This window comes from Parasteatoda tepidariorum, chromosome 3 (assembly GCF_043381705.1).
Source record: "Parasteatoda tepidariorum isolate YZ-2023 chromosome 3, CAS_Ptep_4.0, whole genome shotgun sequence".
NCBI classification, from domain to species: Eukaryota; Metazoa; Arthropoda; class Arachnida; order Araneae; family Theridiidae; genus Parasteatoda; species Parasteatoda tepidariorum.
In genome coordinates this window covers 63,641,696-63,657,834 of record NC_092206.1, presented here as the reverse complement: position 1 = coordinate 63,657,834, position 16,139 = coordinate 63,641,696, and the positions used below count along the sequence as shown (strand labels likewise).

The following is a 16,139-nucleotide window of genomic DNA, read 5'->3' as shown; positions in this document are numbered from 1 at the left end:
TTTTTAGCGCTTGGAGCATGTCTACTGTTATTTTAATTTGTATATTTTTAAGGCATATGAAGTTTTTAATCAAGTAAACATATAGGATTTTTAGTTTATTGTATTATACAAGAATTTGTTACATTTTATTTAATAATTTCATAGAAGCCAACTTTTTACCATAATTTTGTCAGTTTGCCAAATCTATTAATATGTTCGAAAATCTGTGTAACTTAGCAGATCAATCATTTGAGTTTTCGAAAGAAGCATTTTTAAGCCTATTCACGCTATTAACAAGTTTATATAAAGACAACATGAGCATGAGAATCTGATGTATTTGTTTAAAAAGGCATTAGTTACAGAATAATGAACTTTAAATAAAAAACAATTTCATAGTTAACCTCTCATTATGAATACTTGCAAATAATAAATAATTTCTTACGTTATTCTGATATCACATTTCTTTATTTAGTGTGTTGCTTTGATATATTAACTTCATAAATGATATGAGACAACTACAACAAACTTTACTGGAATATTATAGTAAGAGAATCATCTTAGAATATATAGTAATTTTTGAAATCAAATATATAATTTTAAATTTATACCACTTTAAGTATACGTATCCAAAGAGTTTTACATCTCCAATCAATCTTTTAGCTAATGATTGGATACGGATACATTTGTTTGGCTAAAATCGGGATAAATCATTGATGCAAAATTAAAACTTAATTATTCGAGAAGGGATAATTGTTGATATTTCTTTAATAACTTGAGTCAATTATGTAAAAAAATATTATGTACTTAATAATGTCTCTTGCAAAATTTTCGATCAACTTCTTTATCTTTTTAAAACATACAACAGAATCAAATTTACTTTTGAAATAAAGATTGCATTTCAATTCTTTTATATATCTATTTTGCTATAGGTAGAATTTATTGATTTATTTTGCTGTAATAACCTAAAGTAGCTTTGTCTAAAAGAAGGTTTATTTCTTACAATAAATTAATTATAAATTTAATATTAAAAATAAATATTCAATAATTGTATGATAGNATATCTATTTTTCTATAGGTAGAATTTATTGATCTATTTTGCTGTAATAACCTAAAGTAGCTTTGTCTAAAAGAAGGTTTATTTCTTACAATAAATTAATTATAAATTTAATATTAAAAATAAATATTCAATAATTGTATGATAGTGTGTTAAAAGTGTTAACCAATTCAGAGCGATACGAGATAAGATCTTCAAAAACATAAAACTTCAAGAACAGACGAGTTTTAAAAAAATAATGAAACTCAACTAAAAAGTAATAAAAATTAACTTCGAAATTTTGAAATGTACAAAACTCTCGATCGACTTATCAGCAAAATGCGATTTTTTCCAAATTTATTTTAGGTTTTATGAAGGCGTACATGAATTGAGAGATGTTTACAGAACTCTTCTTTTAGATTAATTTCATTTACATCAACAATGGAGATTTCATGACAGTGTTTTACATTTTTATAGTATCAATAAATCAGATTGCACGTTAAAGAACCCATGTACATGAATTTTTTACGCCAGAGAGTATTTTTAAGAATAATTTACACATAATCACTTTCGCAAAACATTCATAGTTGAGTGAGTTGACACTTCACTGTCAAAGTGAAAGAATTAAGTAATTCAAAAAAGAAATCAGAAATAGTTTAAAATTATATATCTAATAATAAGTTAAACATTAGTTATTAAATAACATTTTAGTTTTTAAACATTCAAAGTAAATAAAATCTCGACGACGCATACAGTAATAATGAGTCCTCTTTGTATCACTCCTTATAATTATGATCCACAATAATGACTTGAGTGCTAAAAATGGCGCGATTCATAAGTAGAGAAGACGTCTGATCTTTGAAATATAATGATTTTACATGGCTGCCCATGAAATAACACGTGACTAGATTCGGCTGCCATGAAATCAGATAAAATTTACACGAAAAAATGCAGTGGCAAAACATCTCAATGCAAATAGAAGATTTAAATTAGAAATTGGAATGAAAAACATGGCACACACATGTCCACAAATGGTTTCTTCAACCGTTGACCTTGGCACTGATTATGAAAATTTATTGCACGACAAAATTAGGCTAATAGCTTTTACTCTTTAAATTCCACGAAATATAAGGAATCAATTGCAGAATGTGTTAAATAAATAACATGATAAATTAAAAATATGTTCTCTTTAATACTCCAAATAGAGATAGCTCTTTTATGTTGTGGGCTAAACTAAATATTTAACTGAGATTCGGAAATTCAAATTCTCTATGAGTTCAAAAGCTCCTATCGTTACCATTTACTAAAGCCAAACGATTTTTAAAGCTATTTTCTATAGTTCGAAATATCAAATATATCCATATTTTAATAAAGTTCTTGATAATGCACTTCAGTAATGCTTGATTCAAGTTCTGTGCTAACTGTATATTATAGTATCCCATACGATGACCACTACTCTTGAACAATACTCTGGAAAGGAAAACAATATTTGAAAACTTGGAATCAGAACAACAATTGCTCTAATCCAGCGCTCACTAATGCAGACAAAATGAGATCGAAACAAGAAAATTATTGTCTGTCTGTCAAATGTATGAAATCCAGACATTTTGTATGGATGATAGGTTAAATTAAACTTTAAAGTAGTGCTTCCAAACATTCAAGAAATTGCTTTAGCAAAATGAAAAGAGAATACACTGAATCTTCTCTACCATTTCCTCAACCTCTTTTCATAATATTGCAGCTTTATAATCGGTCTCAGAAATCCAGTGCTTCTGTGCACATACTTAAAAGCTTTTTAACTTTTGAATCATTACATAGAACGACAACTTCTGGAAGGAAATCAACTTCAGCTTCCACATCATCGACTTCGTATTTATTTCTGTAGGCCACTCTCTAGAAGCCTTTTATAACCTCGTATGCCTCAAGGCTGGACATGAAGATGTAAAATACCCACAATCCTACAAAGAGAATAACAGTAGGGGCCTTGTATCGCATGGCACCCCCGAGTTCTCCTCCGACCACGGCACTTCTACGCAACATGAGAACCGTGCAAGAGATAAAAGCACAAACACAAAATAATGTGACAGAAAATGCCAAGTTTCCAGGTTGAACCCTGAACGGCTCTCCTTTGGAGGCGTGGTAAATAGCAGCGATTGACCAGGCAATGCCGATTCCAAGAAAGACGTTGACGGCATTGCTTCCGGTTACATTTCCAATTGATGAATCAGCATACTTGTCATTTTGAGCTGCAACTTTACTGGCGAAGGTATCTATAAAAAGTACGAAACATATTGATACCAATATTAATAAAATACAATACCACAGAGATCTTGAAAGTTCTATTACCTAAAGTTCTATAAATGTTGATTAATGATACAGTAAAAACTTTGGTTGGGGTTTTGCAATTCACTGACAAGCCATATGTTTTCCAATAAAATTAGACTGTAAATAGCTTCCTAGTAATATTTTCGAATAAGTCTTTCATAAGAATCCGAAATTTCTACTTGGTAACAGAGCAATACAGAAAAAGATCCCATTGCTTGAAAGAAATAATGTAGTTTTTTACCAAAAATTCTCTCAAAAACGCTTTTGGGAAAAAATTGAGAATCTGTCTAATCATTATATAGCCTCATGTGCTTTAATTTTACTGAAATATCCTATATATTTCTACAGTATATTACATAAAATTTAGTGCAATTAGTTTTTCTGATACTTTTCCATTTTGTTGGCGTAAGTTAAATTTAGCTTTTTTTATTTATTTATTTTAATTTCTTTATTTTTATTAATTCAAATAAAGAACTAGAAAAAAAATCTAATTTACTGCGTTTTCATTGGCAACATTACCACCTGTGCCGCGAAATAGATAAGTACAGTCTTTCTGATTTCTGAAGCAATCTCTAATGATTTAAGAATTATAAACGGTAAGCTTTTAAAATCTTCTATAGAGAACATTATGTGCGAAAAAAAGTTGGAAATTATATTACTTCTTAGACATTTGGATTTTATATTTTCCTCTCAGATTTGTAGTTTTCTCGAAGTAATGTATGAATGTTCTGTAGAAAGCTCGTACAAATTTTGTAGAAGTAAATATTTCCGAAATTGAATATTCTATATTTTCTTATGCAATTTCTTCCCAACGTATAAGTAAAACAGGTTCTTGCAACTAGCGTTTTTCACAAAAAAATTAAATTTACAACAATTCTTTAACAACAATTTTTTAAATTTAATCATGAAATGTGTTTAGATTATTCTATTAATTAGAAATAAATAGTAACTTTCTATTTCCATTTTATAACATAAATTAAATTTCTAAACTATTTATTTCTTATTTCAATTAAAATAAATTGAGAGCATTATTAATATACCAACCTGGTACACTAGTACCGAGTGCTACAAAGGAAATAGCTGTTACTGAATCCTTGAGGCCTACTGTACATCCAAAATGTGAGGCTAAATCACCTACCAGAGCTGTTAAAAGACCAATAACGGCAATGCTGATGATGAAACAAGCCCAACCTCCGAAACAGTCTGAAACAAAATATATCAATTCAATTTTGTTTGCTTACTTGAAAAGCTAAAATTGATACACAGAAATTATCACAGCAATGCTTAGCTTTTTGCAGTATTTATGAAGAAAAATATATTGTAGCTTATGATTGTTAAAACAGTGAATCACATTCCAAGTATCCTTAGTATTACATGGGAAATCACCATGGATTGAAAGGAATGGGGTAATTTAGAGATAGACAACAATTTTCCCAAATATAAACTTTATATGCCATATTGTTTGTTTGTATTGTTTCCAGATATGTATTTTTTTTTTTATTTTATAACCGTCGTTGAACAACCGACCCAATTTTGGGTTTACAATTATTAATATTCAACTCCGTACCCATGTAATTTTGAACCCAATCCAGAAGACAAGGGAACTCTTGGATCAAGTATTGAGAGAAATTTGCCTTCGGAGGACTTTTTTGATGGAACTGACCCGTATTTGCGTTACATGGATAACCACCACGAGAGCCTCCTATGGTTAGCCTGACGGCAAGGAGACTCTAACCTATGATCCGTCTGCCACTGAGGATATTTCAAGTCTGTACTGTGGTCGGGGCAAGCAGGATGCGGAATTCGTAACAACGAGTCATCGCTGGGATTCGATCCCGGTTCACCTCATTGGAAGTCGAATTCAATTAATTAGAAATAATCGAGAAATTGCGGCTAGATATGTATTTTGGAAAAATTTACACCGTTTTTCTTTTATTGAAGTTGTACATCGTCGTTTATTTTTGGAGGAACAAGGTACACTGTAAGAACTGTGGCCTATCCAAATTTGGTGCAGAAAAACTAGTAAAAATTGCGTGAATGATTATTTTATTTCAGGTTAATACCGAATCGAGCATTCTTACACAAGTTAAATCTTACCAAAAATAGTTGATAAAACTTACACTAATATATAACTGATTAATAAAGAATGTTGCGTTTTTCCTTAAATTGGAATAAAAATCAAGACTTGTCAGACAAGAAACAAAGATGGTATGAATTTTTTTTTTCAAATCACTTTTGCTTCTGACATATTTAGAAAGGACTATAAAATAAATATTTCTGAATAATATTAGAAGTAATCCATAATATTAGGCTTTATAAAATAAATAATTATAGGATTGATATAGTTATTATATGTTTTTTAGCTTAGGACAAAAAAATATTAGTTTATTTTATTTATTTTTTTTAAATTAATACTCTTTGTTTTCCAATATGGTGTAATGATTCATCTCCGACAACCTCACGATCCAAATTTAGGTTCGATACCATTAGGTTGGAAACTCCTAATTTAGTCCATACAACATATAGCGTCTCTATATGATATCAAATACTGAATGTATTTGAAAATTAGGTTCTTATTTCTACATCAATAAAATCTATAAAATTGAGAATTAGATAACGTGAGTAAGGGGAATTCTCTTTTTTTCCTCCCTTTTCCTGAAATAATATACTCTTTATATATAAGTTCGTTTTAGAAAAGCAATCGGCTTATTTGAGATTGGGGTGATCCTTTAAAAAAAATAATAATATATGGTGTACCCTTAGGAATCAAGTTTTTAGGTTGGGATTTTTCTCGTAATACGGCTCAATTTTCTTCTTTGATTTACTTTATAAAGAGCTTTTTATTTAATGTGTTAAAAGTTCTTTTCATATCGATGATATTTCACGGAAAGAAAGATGATAAAAAATCCAGGTTTAAAGGACTTCTTTTAAATAATGAGTGTTAGTTATTAGTTGAATTGTTGAATTTGTTAAGAGTAAAACTTCTTTTAATTAAGAGCAAACCTCTTTTGGTTAGGAGCAAAATCTTTTTAATTTTCAGCAGAAAGATTAAAAGGCCATCCTTTTAGCATTTATCATTTTAAATTTATAAATTTTATCAATTTTCAGCCAATATTTTTTGTTTGACCTTTTTTTAAAAATATTCTATTTTTAAAGCTATTTGGTCACATAATTCTTATATTTATATTACCTTGAATTTTTTCCTAACGGTATGTTTGCAAGTTGGTTTTTAAAAAAGTAGTTTGGTTGCTTGTACATTGTTCTTAGATTATGTTATTAGATGTTCTTTTTTTGAAGGCGGGTAAACTTTAAGTAGTTTAAGTTCTTAGTTGAAATGTCTTATATGGCTCAAATTTCTTGTTTCATTTACATTGTAAATAACTTTTCGTTTATTCTGAGTACGTTTATTTTGTAAATTCTTTATATATTGATAATATTTCACGCAATGGTAAAGTAGATGATGGGTTTCAACATTTGTAATACCTTGTCCTACAATAATGGAAGAGACATTTTCAGTTTTGACATTTTTTTAAACTTTTTATAGACAAACTCAGAGGCTTTTATTCTGTAAATTTAAAGTTGTTTAGTTCATGTGATTTTTCAATAATGCTTTCAGAAGTTTGATGGACCGACAGTAAATTGTGAAAGAAAACAAGTTTTTTTAAACACTCAATGCCAGAAAGTAGAGCAATAAGCTTGGAACGATTACTTGGGTATTTATTTGCAATAACTGCATAAAATTTAGCAAGCCTAGCTTAAATATTTATGGAAATATGGATATTTTTATAAGAATTTAATTTTTTTATCCTACGTTTTTCTGCTTTAAAAATATTCAGTAAAATTGTACAAATTTTTTTAAATTGAATTCAAATTTTTTAAAAAAAAAGCTGTTTACTAAGAATTACGTTAGATATGAGCATTTAAAGTAGTTGTTTTGTACTGCACACATGCACGAAAAAAAATTAAATTTCTTTTCATAAAGTCTTGTTTGAATATCTTAAAAATGTAGAATGCTTCAAGCAAATTTTAGTTTTTGAATTTTTAAAAGAAACCTCAAAATGATCAGAGTTTTTTTCACAAATTTTATTTAGTTCTTAATGTCCGGTTATAAAGTTGTGTGATTTGCAATAGTACAAAATAAAATTTACGAATCCCGCTACTTTAACAAATACTTCTTGAAATTTTTTTAAAAATTGCATTTATTTTAAATATATTTAAAAATTTTAAATGCATAATCTCTTTCATAATGTTTAAAAAATAAACTGGCTCGTGAAGGTAGCTCAAAATTCATTTCATTCATGAAACATTTTTCACCAAACGATATTGAAAACACTTCATAATTTTAAGACAAATTTTTTTGAACCCCTTCATTACGAATAATACATTGAAATTTTTTTTTAGAATTACATTTATTTTAAATATATTTAAAAATTTTAAATGCATAATCTCTTTAATAATGTTTAAGAAATAGACGGGCTCGTGAAGGTAGCTCAAAATTCATTTCATTCATGAAACATTTTTCACCAAACGATATTGAAAACACTTCATAATTTTAAGACAAATTTTTTTGAACCCCTTCATTACGAATAATACATTGAAATTTTTTTAAAAACTACATTTATTTTAAATATATTTAAAAATTTTAAATGCATAATCTCTTTAATAATGTTTAAAAAATAGACGGGCTCGTGAAGGTAGCTCAAAATTCATTTCATTCATGAAACATTTTTCACCAAACGATATTGAAAACACTTCATAATTTTAAGACAAATTTTTTTGAACCCCTTCACCCTTAGGNGGTAGATGGCGTTGTACGAAAGTTCCGAGCTTTCCAGTGCGTTGGCCTCCTCGGTCACCCGACCTATCATGTCTTGCTTTTTATTTCTGGGGTCATATGAAAACACTGGCTTATGGCACCCCTGTTGACAATGCTGAGGAGCTGGTTGTAAGAATCGCAGTAGCTGCCGGAGAAATTCGAGATATGCCTGGAGTATTGCAGAATGTCCATGCACCGGAGATGTGAGGTGTGCATTGTAGCCGGTGGCAGAAACTTCGAACACTTACTTTGACCCATGTACCTTATGCTTATTTCAATGCATTATTAAAGCGATTTTTCACAGACCGTCTCTTTTCTTTATGGTGCTTCTGTGTACATTACCGCTTCGGGAAAGCATTTCCGATCCCGCATTGCTATATGATTTCGAGATGTCAGGATGCACCCTACCACTCTTAGGAGTTCTGAAACGCTTAACTGAGACACCCTGTATAGGAATAATACCGCTAAAAGTATATTTTAAATGCTTTGTGTCAATCAGAGAAAGACATGTTCTTTGAAGACATGTTTGCATTTATTTATTGGTAGCAAAATGTTGAAATAGAAAGGGATCATTTGCAGTGCAAACGTTCAAAGACGAGAATCTAAGTGTAAAAACTGTCGTTTCAAAATTTATCATACTAAATTAAATTACTAAGATTTTTTTCAGCTATCGTAAATCACATTTTTATTTATAATGCTCGCAAAATCTTCAAAGAAATTGTTATGCAACACTTGAATAAGGAAATCTTAAATAATCTTTAAATAATCCTAAATCTTAATCTTTTCTGTCAATGACTTATAAAAACAAGTTTCTTGGCATTTTATATTTTTTTTAATTCATTCAACAATTAGAAATTTTAATTAGTGAAACGATTATCCATCTTTAATGTATGTCTTAGTATGATGTAAAAATCTTTTGACATTAATTATTGCACAAAGCGTAATTAAAGAATCATCATTTAAATAGGAAAACACCATTTTGCTACAGATGGTAAAATGATAAAAAAGAGCACTTTGATTTTGAAATGGTATCCTAAATTATGAAAACTTTAAGAAAAAAGTCCAATATTTTATCCAAAAGGTAAAGGGACCGAATTTCCGTTTAAAAAAGATTAAATATACTACTTTTAAAATAAGCAGAATTAAAATTTAATGAAGAAAAACTAATCAGTTTCTATATTTGGTGTACTAACATTTGTTTTTTTATCATTAGTTTCTTCGTCATGATGTCCTGCGTGATCTTGTATTAGACAGATTCACATCGATCAATAGAAATGATGTAAGCAGTAAGAATTATTTTCTATACTGCAACATTTCTAAATTGGAATTTCCTAATTTGTCTTTAACGTAAACAATATGGTTTATAAGCATTTTTGTGAAATTAAATAAATGAAATAAAAATTATAATACCGGTGGGAGGGATAAAAGCAAACAGAACTTTCCAAAATATCGTAAAGAAATGCATCACATAATCTGAACAAGATGGCATTTTTTCTTCATCTCCATCTTCATCATCGTCTCCTAAAGACAAAATGATTTTAAAGAATGAAAATAATTTCCAATTAAAAATTAGATACTTAAACAATTTTTTGTTATGGATATATTATCATAATATCTATAAAAAGATTTGATTAAAATGTTTAATAATATGTTGTATGATATTTAATATCATTATCATAATTAATAAAAAATATATTTAATAATATGTCACATGAAGGATATTATTAAAAATCTTATTTTTACAATCTATTTTTAAGTTTTATGTGGGAGGTTTTACCTGCTTTTTAAAAAAATATATTTAATTTTTTATTTTATTTTGTCAATGTAATAAAATTTTTAAGTTAACATTATGATTCATTATAATGTTTGTCAATTGTTAAAATTAACGTTTTTACTAAAATTATAAACTGCTTTTTCTTATTAATATTTTTTAAAGTGTATATAAACTTGGTAAAGCTTTTAAAAGATTCTCCTACTCCAGAGAGGTAATATCTACTGTAATAAAGGTTTGATTCACAGGAATTAAAAGAGATATTAAAAGCAATACAGCAATAATTAAATGTTTAAAGAAATGGAACAAATAATAATTGCGACTAACGTAAAATATTTATTTAAGAATGAAAAATAACAAATTTGAAAATAACAAGTTTCAAAACGAATTTAATTTGAAATAGTAAATTGAATAATCTACACTCTATAACAAAAAAATCGACGCACCAAGAAGCAATCATCCGATTACCTTGAAATTTCGCATGCATGAATGTTTTTAACAGATATGACGGGAATGATGCCAACTGGGGACGTATAGTCTTTAGCGACGAATCCCGCTTCCAACTGTGTCCTGACAATCATCGAAGACGTGTTTGGAGACGCTCAGATCAGAGGGGGGATCCTGCCTTCACTATTGCACGCCACACCGGCCCTCAACAAGGCATTATGGTCTGGGGTGCCATTTCCTTTGACAGCCGTACCCCTTTGGTCGTCATTAGAAGTACACTTACTGCACAGCGGTACGTCGACGACATCCTAAGACCTGTTTTGTTACCGTTCCTTTTGCAGCGCCCTGGGCTGGTTTTTCAGCAGGACAATGCCAGACGTGCGTGCGGCACGTGCTACAATGAACTATCTGCAAGCTTGTCAAACTCTTCCTTATCCTGCCAGATCACCAGATCTCTCTCCCATCGAGCATGTCTGGGATATGATGGGAAGGCGATTGCATTTGGCACGGTATGTCGATGACCTCATTCGACAATTGGATCGAATTTGGCAGGAAATACGGCAAGAAACCATCCGGGAGCTTTATCGGTCTATGCCACCCCGTGTGGCAACTTGTGTCCAGGCTAGAGGCGGGTCAACACCTTATTGAACTTGTTACTGTAACTCTGCAATATATAATTCAATTGTTCTGAAATTTTAATCATTTACTATTCTGTACATTGTCTTCCTATCCACCAATTTTCGTTTCAATCGGACAACTCCTTCTTTGTGCGTCGAGTTTTTTGTTATAGAGTGTATTAGTTTTTTTCAAGTTACTGAGTCTTCGTTTTAAGGTTTTTTAAAATTTTCTTTGTCTTCAAGCTGACTCTTTTATAGATTTCCCCTTTGGTAGGGGAAACTGTCAAACAAACTTTTCTTTATAATCATACTGTAAAAAAAAATTTTAAAAACCTGACGAAAAAAGAAATTGAGATTGAATAATTAGTATGCTGGCTTTCAATGTATCCATAGTATACAAAAAATTCAACTTTTTTTTATCTGTGTTAAAAACAGATATTGCAAGAACATGTAACTAAAATTTGTTACAAAGAATGTTAATTTACAGGGTGAAATGTCTCATATCTAAATGAAAATTATTTCTTTTTGAATTTAGTTGCAAATAGATTTCGGATAGAAACGATAAGTGATTTTGTTTCATGTCATGCACAGTGGGCCAGCATCCAAGGTTTCGTGACCAAAATTAATATTTCGATGAAATTTGTTTCAAAATTTGGGGGCTCTTCATGTGCAGGTAAATTGAATTCATAGTTGAAATTTTGAAATAACTAAAAATTCCGAAAAACAAAACAAAATGGCGGCTAAAATATGGCGAGCAAAAAAAAAAATATGTATATATAGTACGTTTAAATATTTAAATATAGCATTGAAAATATAATAATTTTCACAATTTTATATTAAAAATAAAAAGCAAATTATATTTCCGAAATAATATTACAAAATGGCGCGAATTACTTACAAAATAACGCGAAAACATGAAAAAAAAACAACATAATTTTCGTTTTTCGGTATATTTAGTCCACCTTGACGCCCGGTGGCTGAGCGGTAGCACTTCGCGCTGTCGTGTCACTGGTCCCTGGTTCAATCCTCGGACCGGGCAAGGTTGACTCAGCCTTTCATCCCTTCAGTGGGTCGATAAATGAGTACCAAGCATGCTTGGGAACTAAACACTGGAGGTTCCGCGTTCGGCTGACCACCTGACCGGAACATCTGCTCCTGCACCCCAGAGCCCAAGATCAAGAAAACTGAGATGAGTACAGTAGGCCTTGGCCCTCAAGGGCTGTCGCGCCACTGAGTTTAGTTTAGTCCACCTTGCAATACGGGCAAAATGGGGCAGATTTTTTCGAGAGAAGAAACATCAAGGAAGACAACAAAAAAAAAAGTTTAGCTAATTACTTCGTGAAACTTTTTGGAGATAAGCTTCCAAAGTGAGCTAAACATTGTAAAATGTCAAATGATAAGATACAAACTATAAGTTTGTCAAGAGTATTAATTAATCCAACAAATTGAAAAATTGTACTATAATTTCAGACTAATTACTCTGATAAAAATGCAACAGTAAGGTGAAATTCCTATATATATTTCTGAAATATAAATTTAAAAGCTACATTTAAAAAAAAAACATATTTTTAACTACATTGTACTCTCGTCGGTACAAAAAGTAAATTATAATGTTTGGAATGATTATGAATACTTAATTTGGGCGATATTAAAACTGCCTACACGTATTTTAGTTGAAAATTTAATTTTTGGCCAAAGATCATGGCCTTCTGGCCCACTGGTGCCATGAAGCAATATGGTACAAACTTGTTAAATATTTTTTTATGAATAAAAAAGGTGAGATTCGTTTTCCATGTTTTTCTTAAATTGTTAATTTCAAGATTATCTTCAATACAATATACACTGATGTATGAATTTAAGAGAATTTGCAGACTTGGTAGATTATCTATTTAACTACTGGACCAATTTTAATGAAATTTGATATGTAGATACAGTGATGCAATAGAAACCAAATAACCATACAACAATTGCAATACCCACGCCTGTCGTGCGTAACTCTCGTTGGAGTCGGAAGATATGAAATTGCCACAGGACAATTCAGGCCAATTGCAACAGGAAATGATAAACTGTCTTATTTCAAGTATTAAATCATGCTGCAAGGCCTGTATATCTGCAAGAAAGAGCCATAACCCCTATTGACCCCTTTTTATATCCTGCAACTGCTGTTTCATACCATCCGACTCCAACAAGTGTTACGCATGATATTGAGTGTGCATTACAATTAATGATCTGTTATTTGTTTTGTATTGTATAAATGTATGTACAGATCAAATTTCATTAAAATAGATAATCTAGAGATAAATCTAGAGATAATCGACCAAGTCAGCAAATTCTCTTTATTTCTTACGCCAGTGTAAGATAGGTCAAAATTATGTTTAATTGCGCTCTCGGGTATTTTTCAAAAGATTTATTTACCTGTATATCAAAAATGAGCTTTACAATAATGAAGGAAAATAGTTTTACAATAATGAATTACCTGCACTAACAGTAATAACGTCTAAGAACTGTTCTTTCCAAGATGATGTTCCAATAGTCATGGATACATTAGTTTTCTCGAACAGTTTGTCGACAGTATTCTAAAGATAAATCACGTAATTCATTTTAAATGACTTAAGCAATTACATAACATGTTTTTTACTTTATACATTAATGTATACTTGTTTTCAACAAATTGTTAAAAATTATTTGGTTTAGGTCGTAGAAGTTAATCATTTAAATGAAATTTAAATTATTTGGTAATAATTCAATTTCAGTTAATAAAAAATTAGGAAAAATATATTTGAATCTTTGTAGCCAGTATTAGGGTTTCTAACCAAATAACACAAAATTAAGTAAGATTTGTTTAGTTATTATTAAATTGTGAACAGACAAGGGAGAGTTTTTTTCTCCAATCAACTAAAGTTTTTTATTTCATAGCGATGCAGTATGTATGAAAATTGGGATAGTTTTAAAACTTCTTTCAAGAAAGCTTTTATTATTAAAATAATTTTGGTAATCTAGAAAATGTATTTTGGATTGCATTTGATTTAAAACATAAAGAAGAAACTTAAGAAACTTTTTACTTCATTTTTTAGAAACTGCTAATGTTAAATTTTGCTGGATCTTACTTTAATATTTTTTATTGAGTTGTTGGAATTTCAAAGATTAGATTACTAAAAAGAAAACCGTAATTAGTACTCTGCTTTGAAACAATATTGAGCTAATAAATAATTTTAGAAATTATATTTGGTAAGAAGTAAAGTCTAAAAAACGTAAATGATCGAAATAGTTCGAACAGTGAAAGTTCAAATTAATAAAAAAAAAACTTTTAACGACAGTTAATATGGTTCAAAATGTTACGAAAAATATTGAATCGGAGAACAGTTAAAATTGTTTCAAAATATTATAAAAAATAAGATTTGTGATATATGCTTAAGGAACAAAATGTTACATAAAGTATTATATAAGACAATTGTTAAAATAGTTCAAAGAATTTAAATTGTATGATATATTACAACTATTTGAGTGGTTCAATACTACAAATATTACAAAATACAATTGGTGAGTTAGAATTCTTTCAATAGAAACTAATATCTACAAGGACGAGTTAGTTATAATTAATGAATAATCACTAATCGTAGTACTACTAATACGAAGCTGATTTGTAAGAGACTACAAAACTTAATCAAGTTGCTCAATTTCGTTAATTGCTATTAAACAAGTGAGATTTATGGATGACAGCAAAACATTTTATAAATATTTAAAAGAAATTTTAAAGACTAAATATTTAAAACTAATTTAAATTTCCTTTTATTACACTAAATGTTGTAAGTGCATATGGGGATGTCGTTACAGAAGATGTAAGTTTGGTTTATAAATGAATTCTGGCTTCATGAATTAGCATAGTCGAGAAGAGATTAGATGAAAAATACACATGTTTGGATTAGAGAATCATTAGACATAGACAGATCATTGAACAATTAAATGTTTTATTAGTGAGTTATAATTCTTTCGGTAGAAACTAATATCTAGAAGAAAGAATATTTATAATCAATTAAAATCACTAATCGTAGCACTACTAAAAAGAAGCTGGTTTGTAAAAGATTACAAAATGTAATCAAGTTGCTCAATTTCATTAATTACAAATGAACAAGTGAGATTTACGCGGCCAGCAGGACAATTTATAAATATTTAAAAGGAATTAAAGACTAAATATTTAAAACGTATTTAAATTTCCTTTTATTAGAGTAAATGTCGTAAGTGCTTATGGGGATTTCGTAACAGAACATCTAAGCTTGATTTATAAATGTATGCTGGTTTCATTAGCTAGCATAGTTGAGAAAAGATTAGATAAAACATGTATATGTTTGGATTAGCGAATAATTAGCAAATGGGAAATTCCATTAGGGATTGCAACTGTTTTAAATATTTAATTAAATGTATATCGGATTTGAAATCCCTGAAATAGTTTCTTATAAATTCCAATTGCTGCTAAAACTTTAAATAAAGTTTTCTTCCTCATATTGTGGCTTTCTAAAAAAAATTCTACCCTCTAAAAATAATAGTATGGTTAATTTAAAAATTAACAATTCGATAGGTATGTTGCTTAAGATAAACATTAATTTTGTTATTTTATTTCGTTATTGTTATTTTATTTTGCCAACTTCGTACAATCTTAGAAGTGTTGGAGTATTTTGAACCATAACAACCAATCTTTGCATAACAACCTTTAGACTGTTGAGCTTACATTGTTTTAAAAAATTTAGTACAAGATATTATTGTTCAATTTGAATAATAGCATCGTTCTTTTTAGTTAAGATTTCAGCATGGCTCGAATTAAGACTCAAAGTGCAGATATTATGACTTATTGAACTATATATCTAAAAATGCAGAATTGTAGCTTAAATTTGGTTTTACGAGGACTTAGGTTTCAAATTAAATACAAATTTTATTAATTTTAACGCATAGTTTTTTCAGTTTGTTTATATTTATGTAAATGGTTTGCAGGTCACCTTTGTATTTATTATTTTTTTTATAATTATTCATTATTTTTTATAATTATTCACTTATTTTTAACAAAACAAATCAAGTTTATATGCAATTCGATACTATATAATTCGATATGTCAAAAATATGTAATTTCGTTAATCTTATTGAAAATTATAAATCAAA

At 29.2% G+C, this 16,139-nt stretch overlaps 1 protein-coding gene across 2 annotated transcripts in view; it reads right to left on the bottom strand.

The window, feature by feature from the left end:
- Nucleotides 1-1,379: 1,379 nt before the first annotated feature.
- The window catches only part of LOC107447225 (sodium/calcium exchanger 3), a 252,259-nt gene continuing 237,499 nt past the window's right edge, over nt 1,380-16,139 (bottom strand). For both annotated transcript variants that reach the window (XM_071178742.1, XM_043039409.2), the window contains 4 exons: nt 13,465-13,564; nt 9,564-9,674; nt 4,382-4,540; nt 1,380-3,282 (listed from right to left, as the gene is read on the bottom strand). In XM_071178742.1, coding sequence (XP_071034843.1) covers nt 2,906-3,282; nt 4,382-4,540; nt 9,564-9,674; nt 13,465-13,564 — 747 coding nt within the window. In that variant the 3' untranslated portion in view covers nt 1,380-2,905. The remainder of the gene's footprint in view (nt 3,283-4,381; nt 4,541-9,563; nt 9,675-13,464; nt 13,565-16,139) is intronic.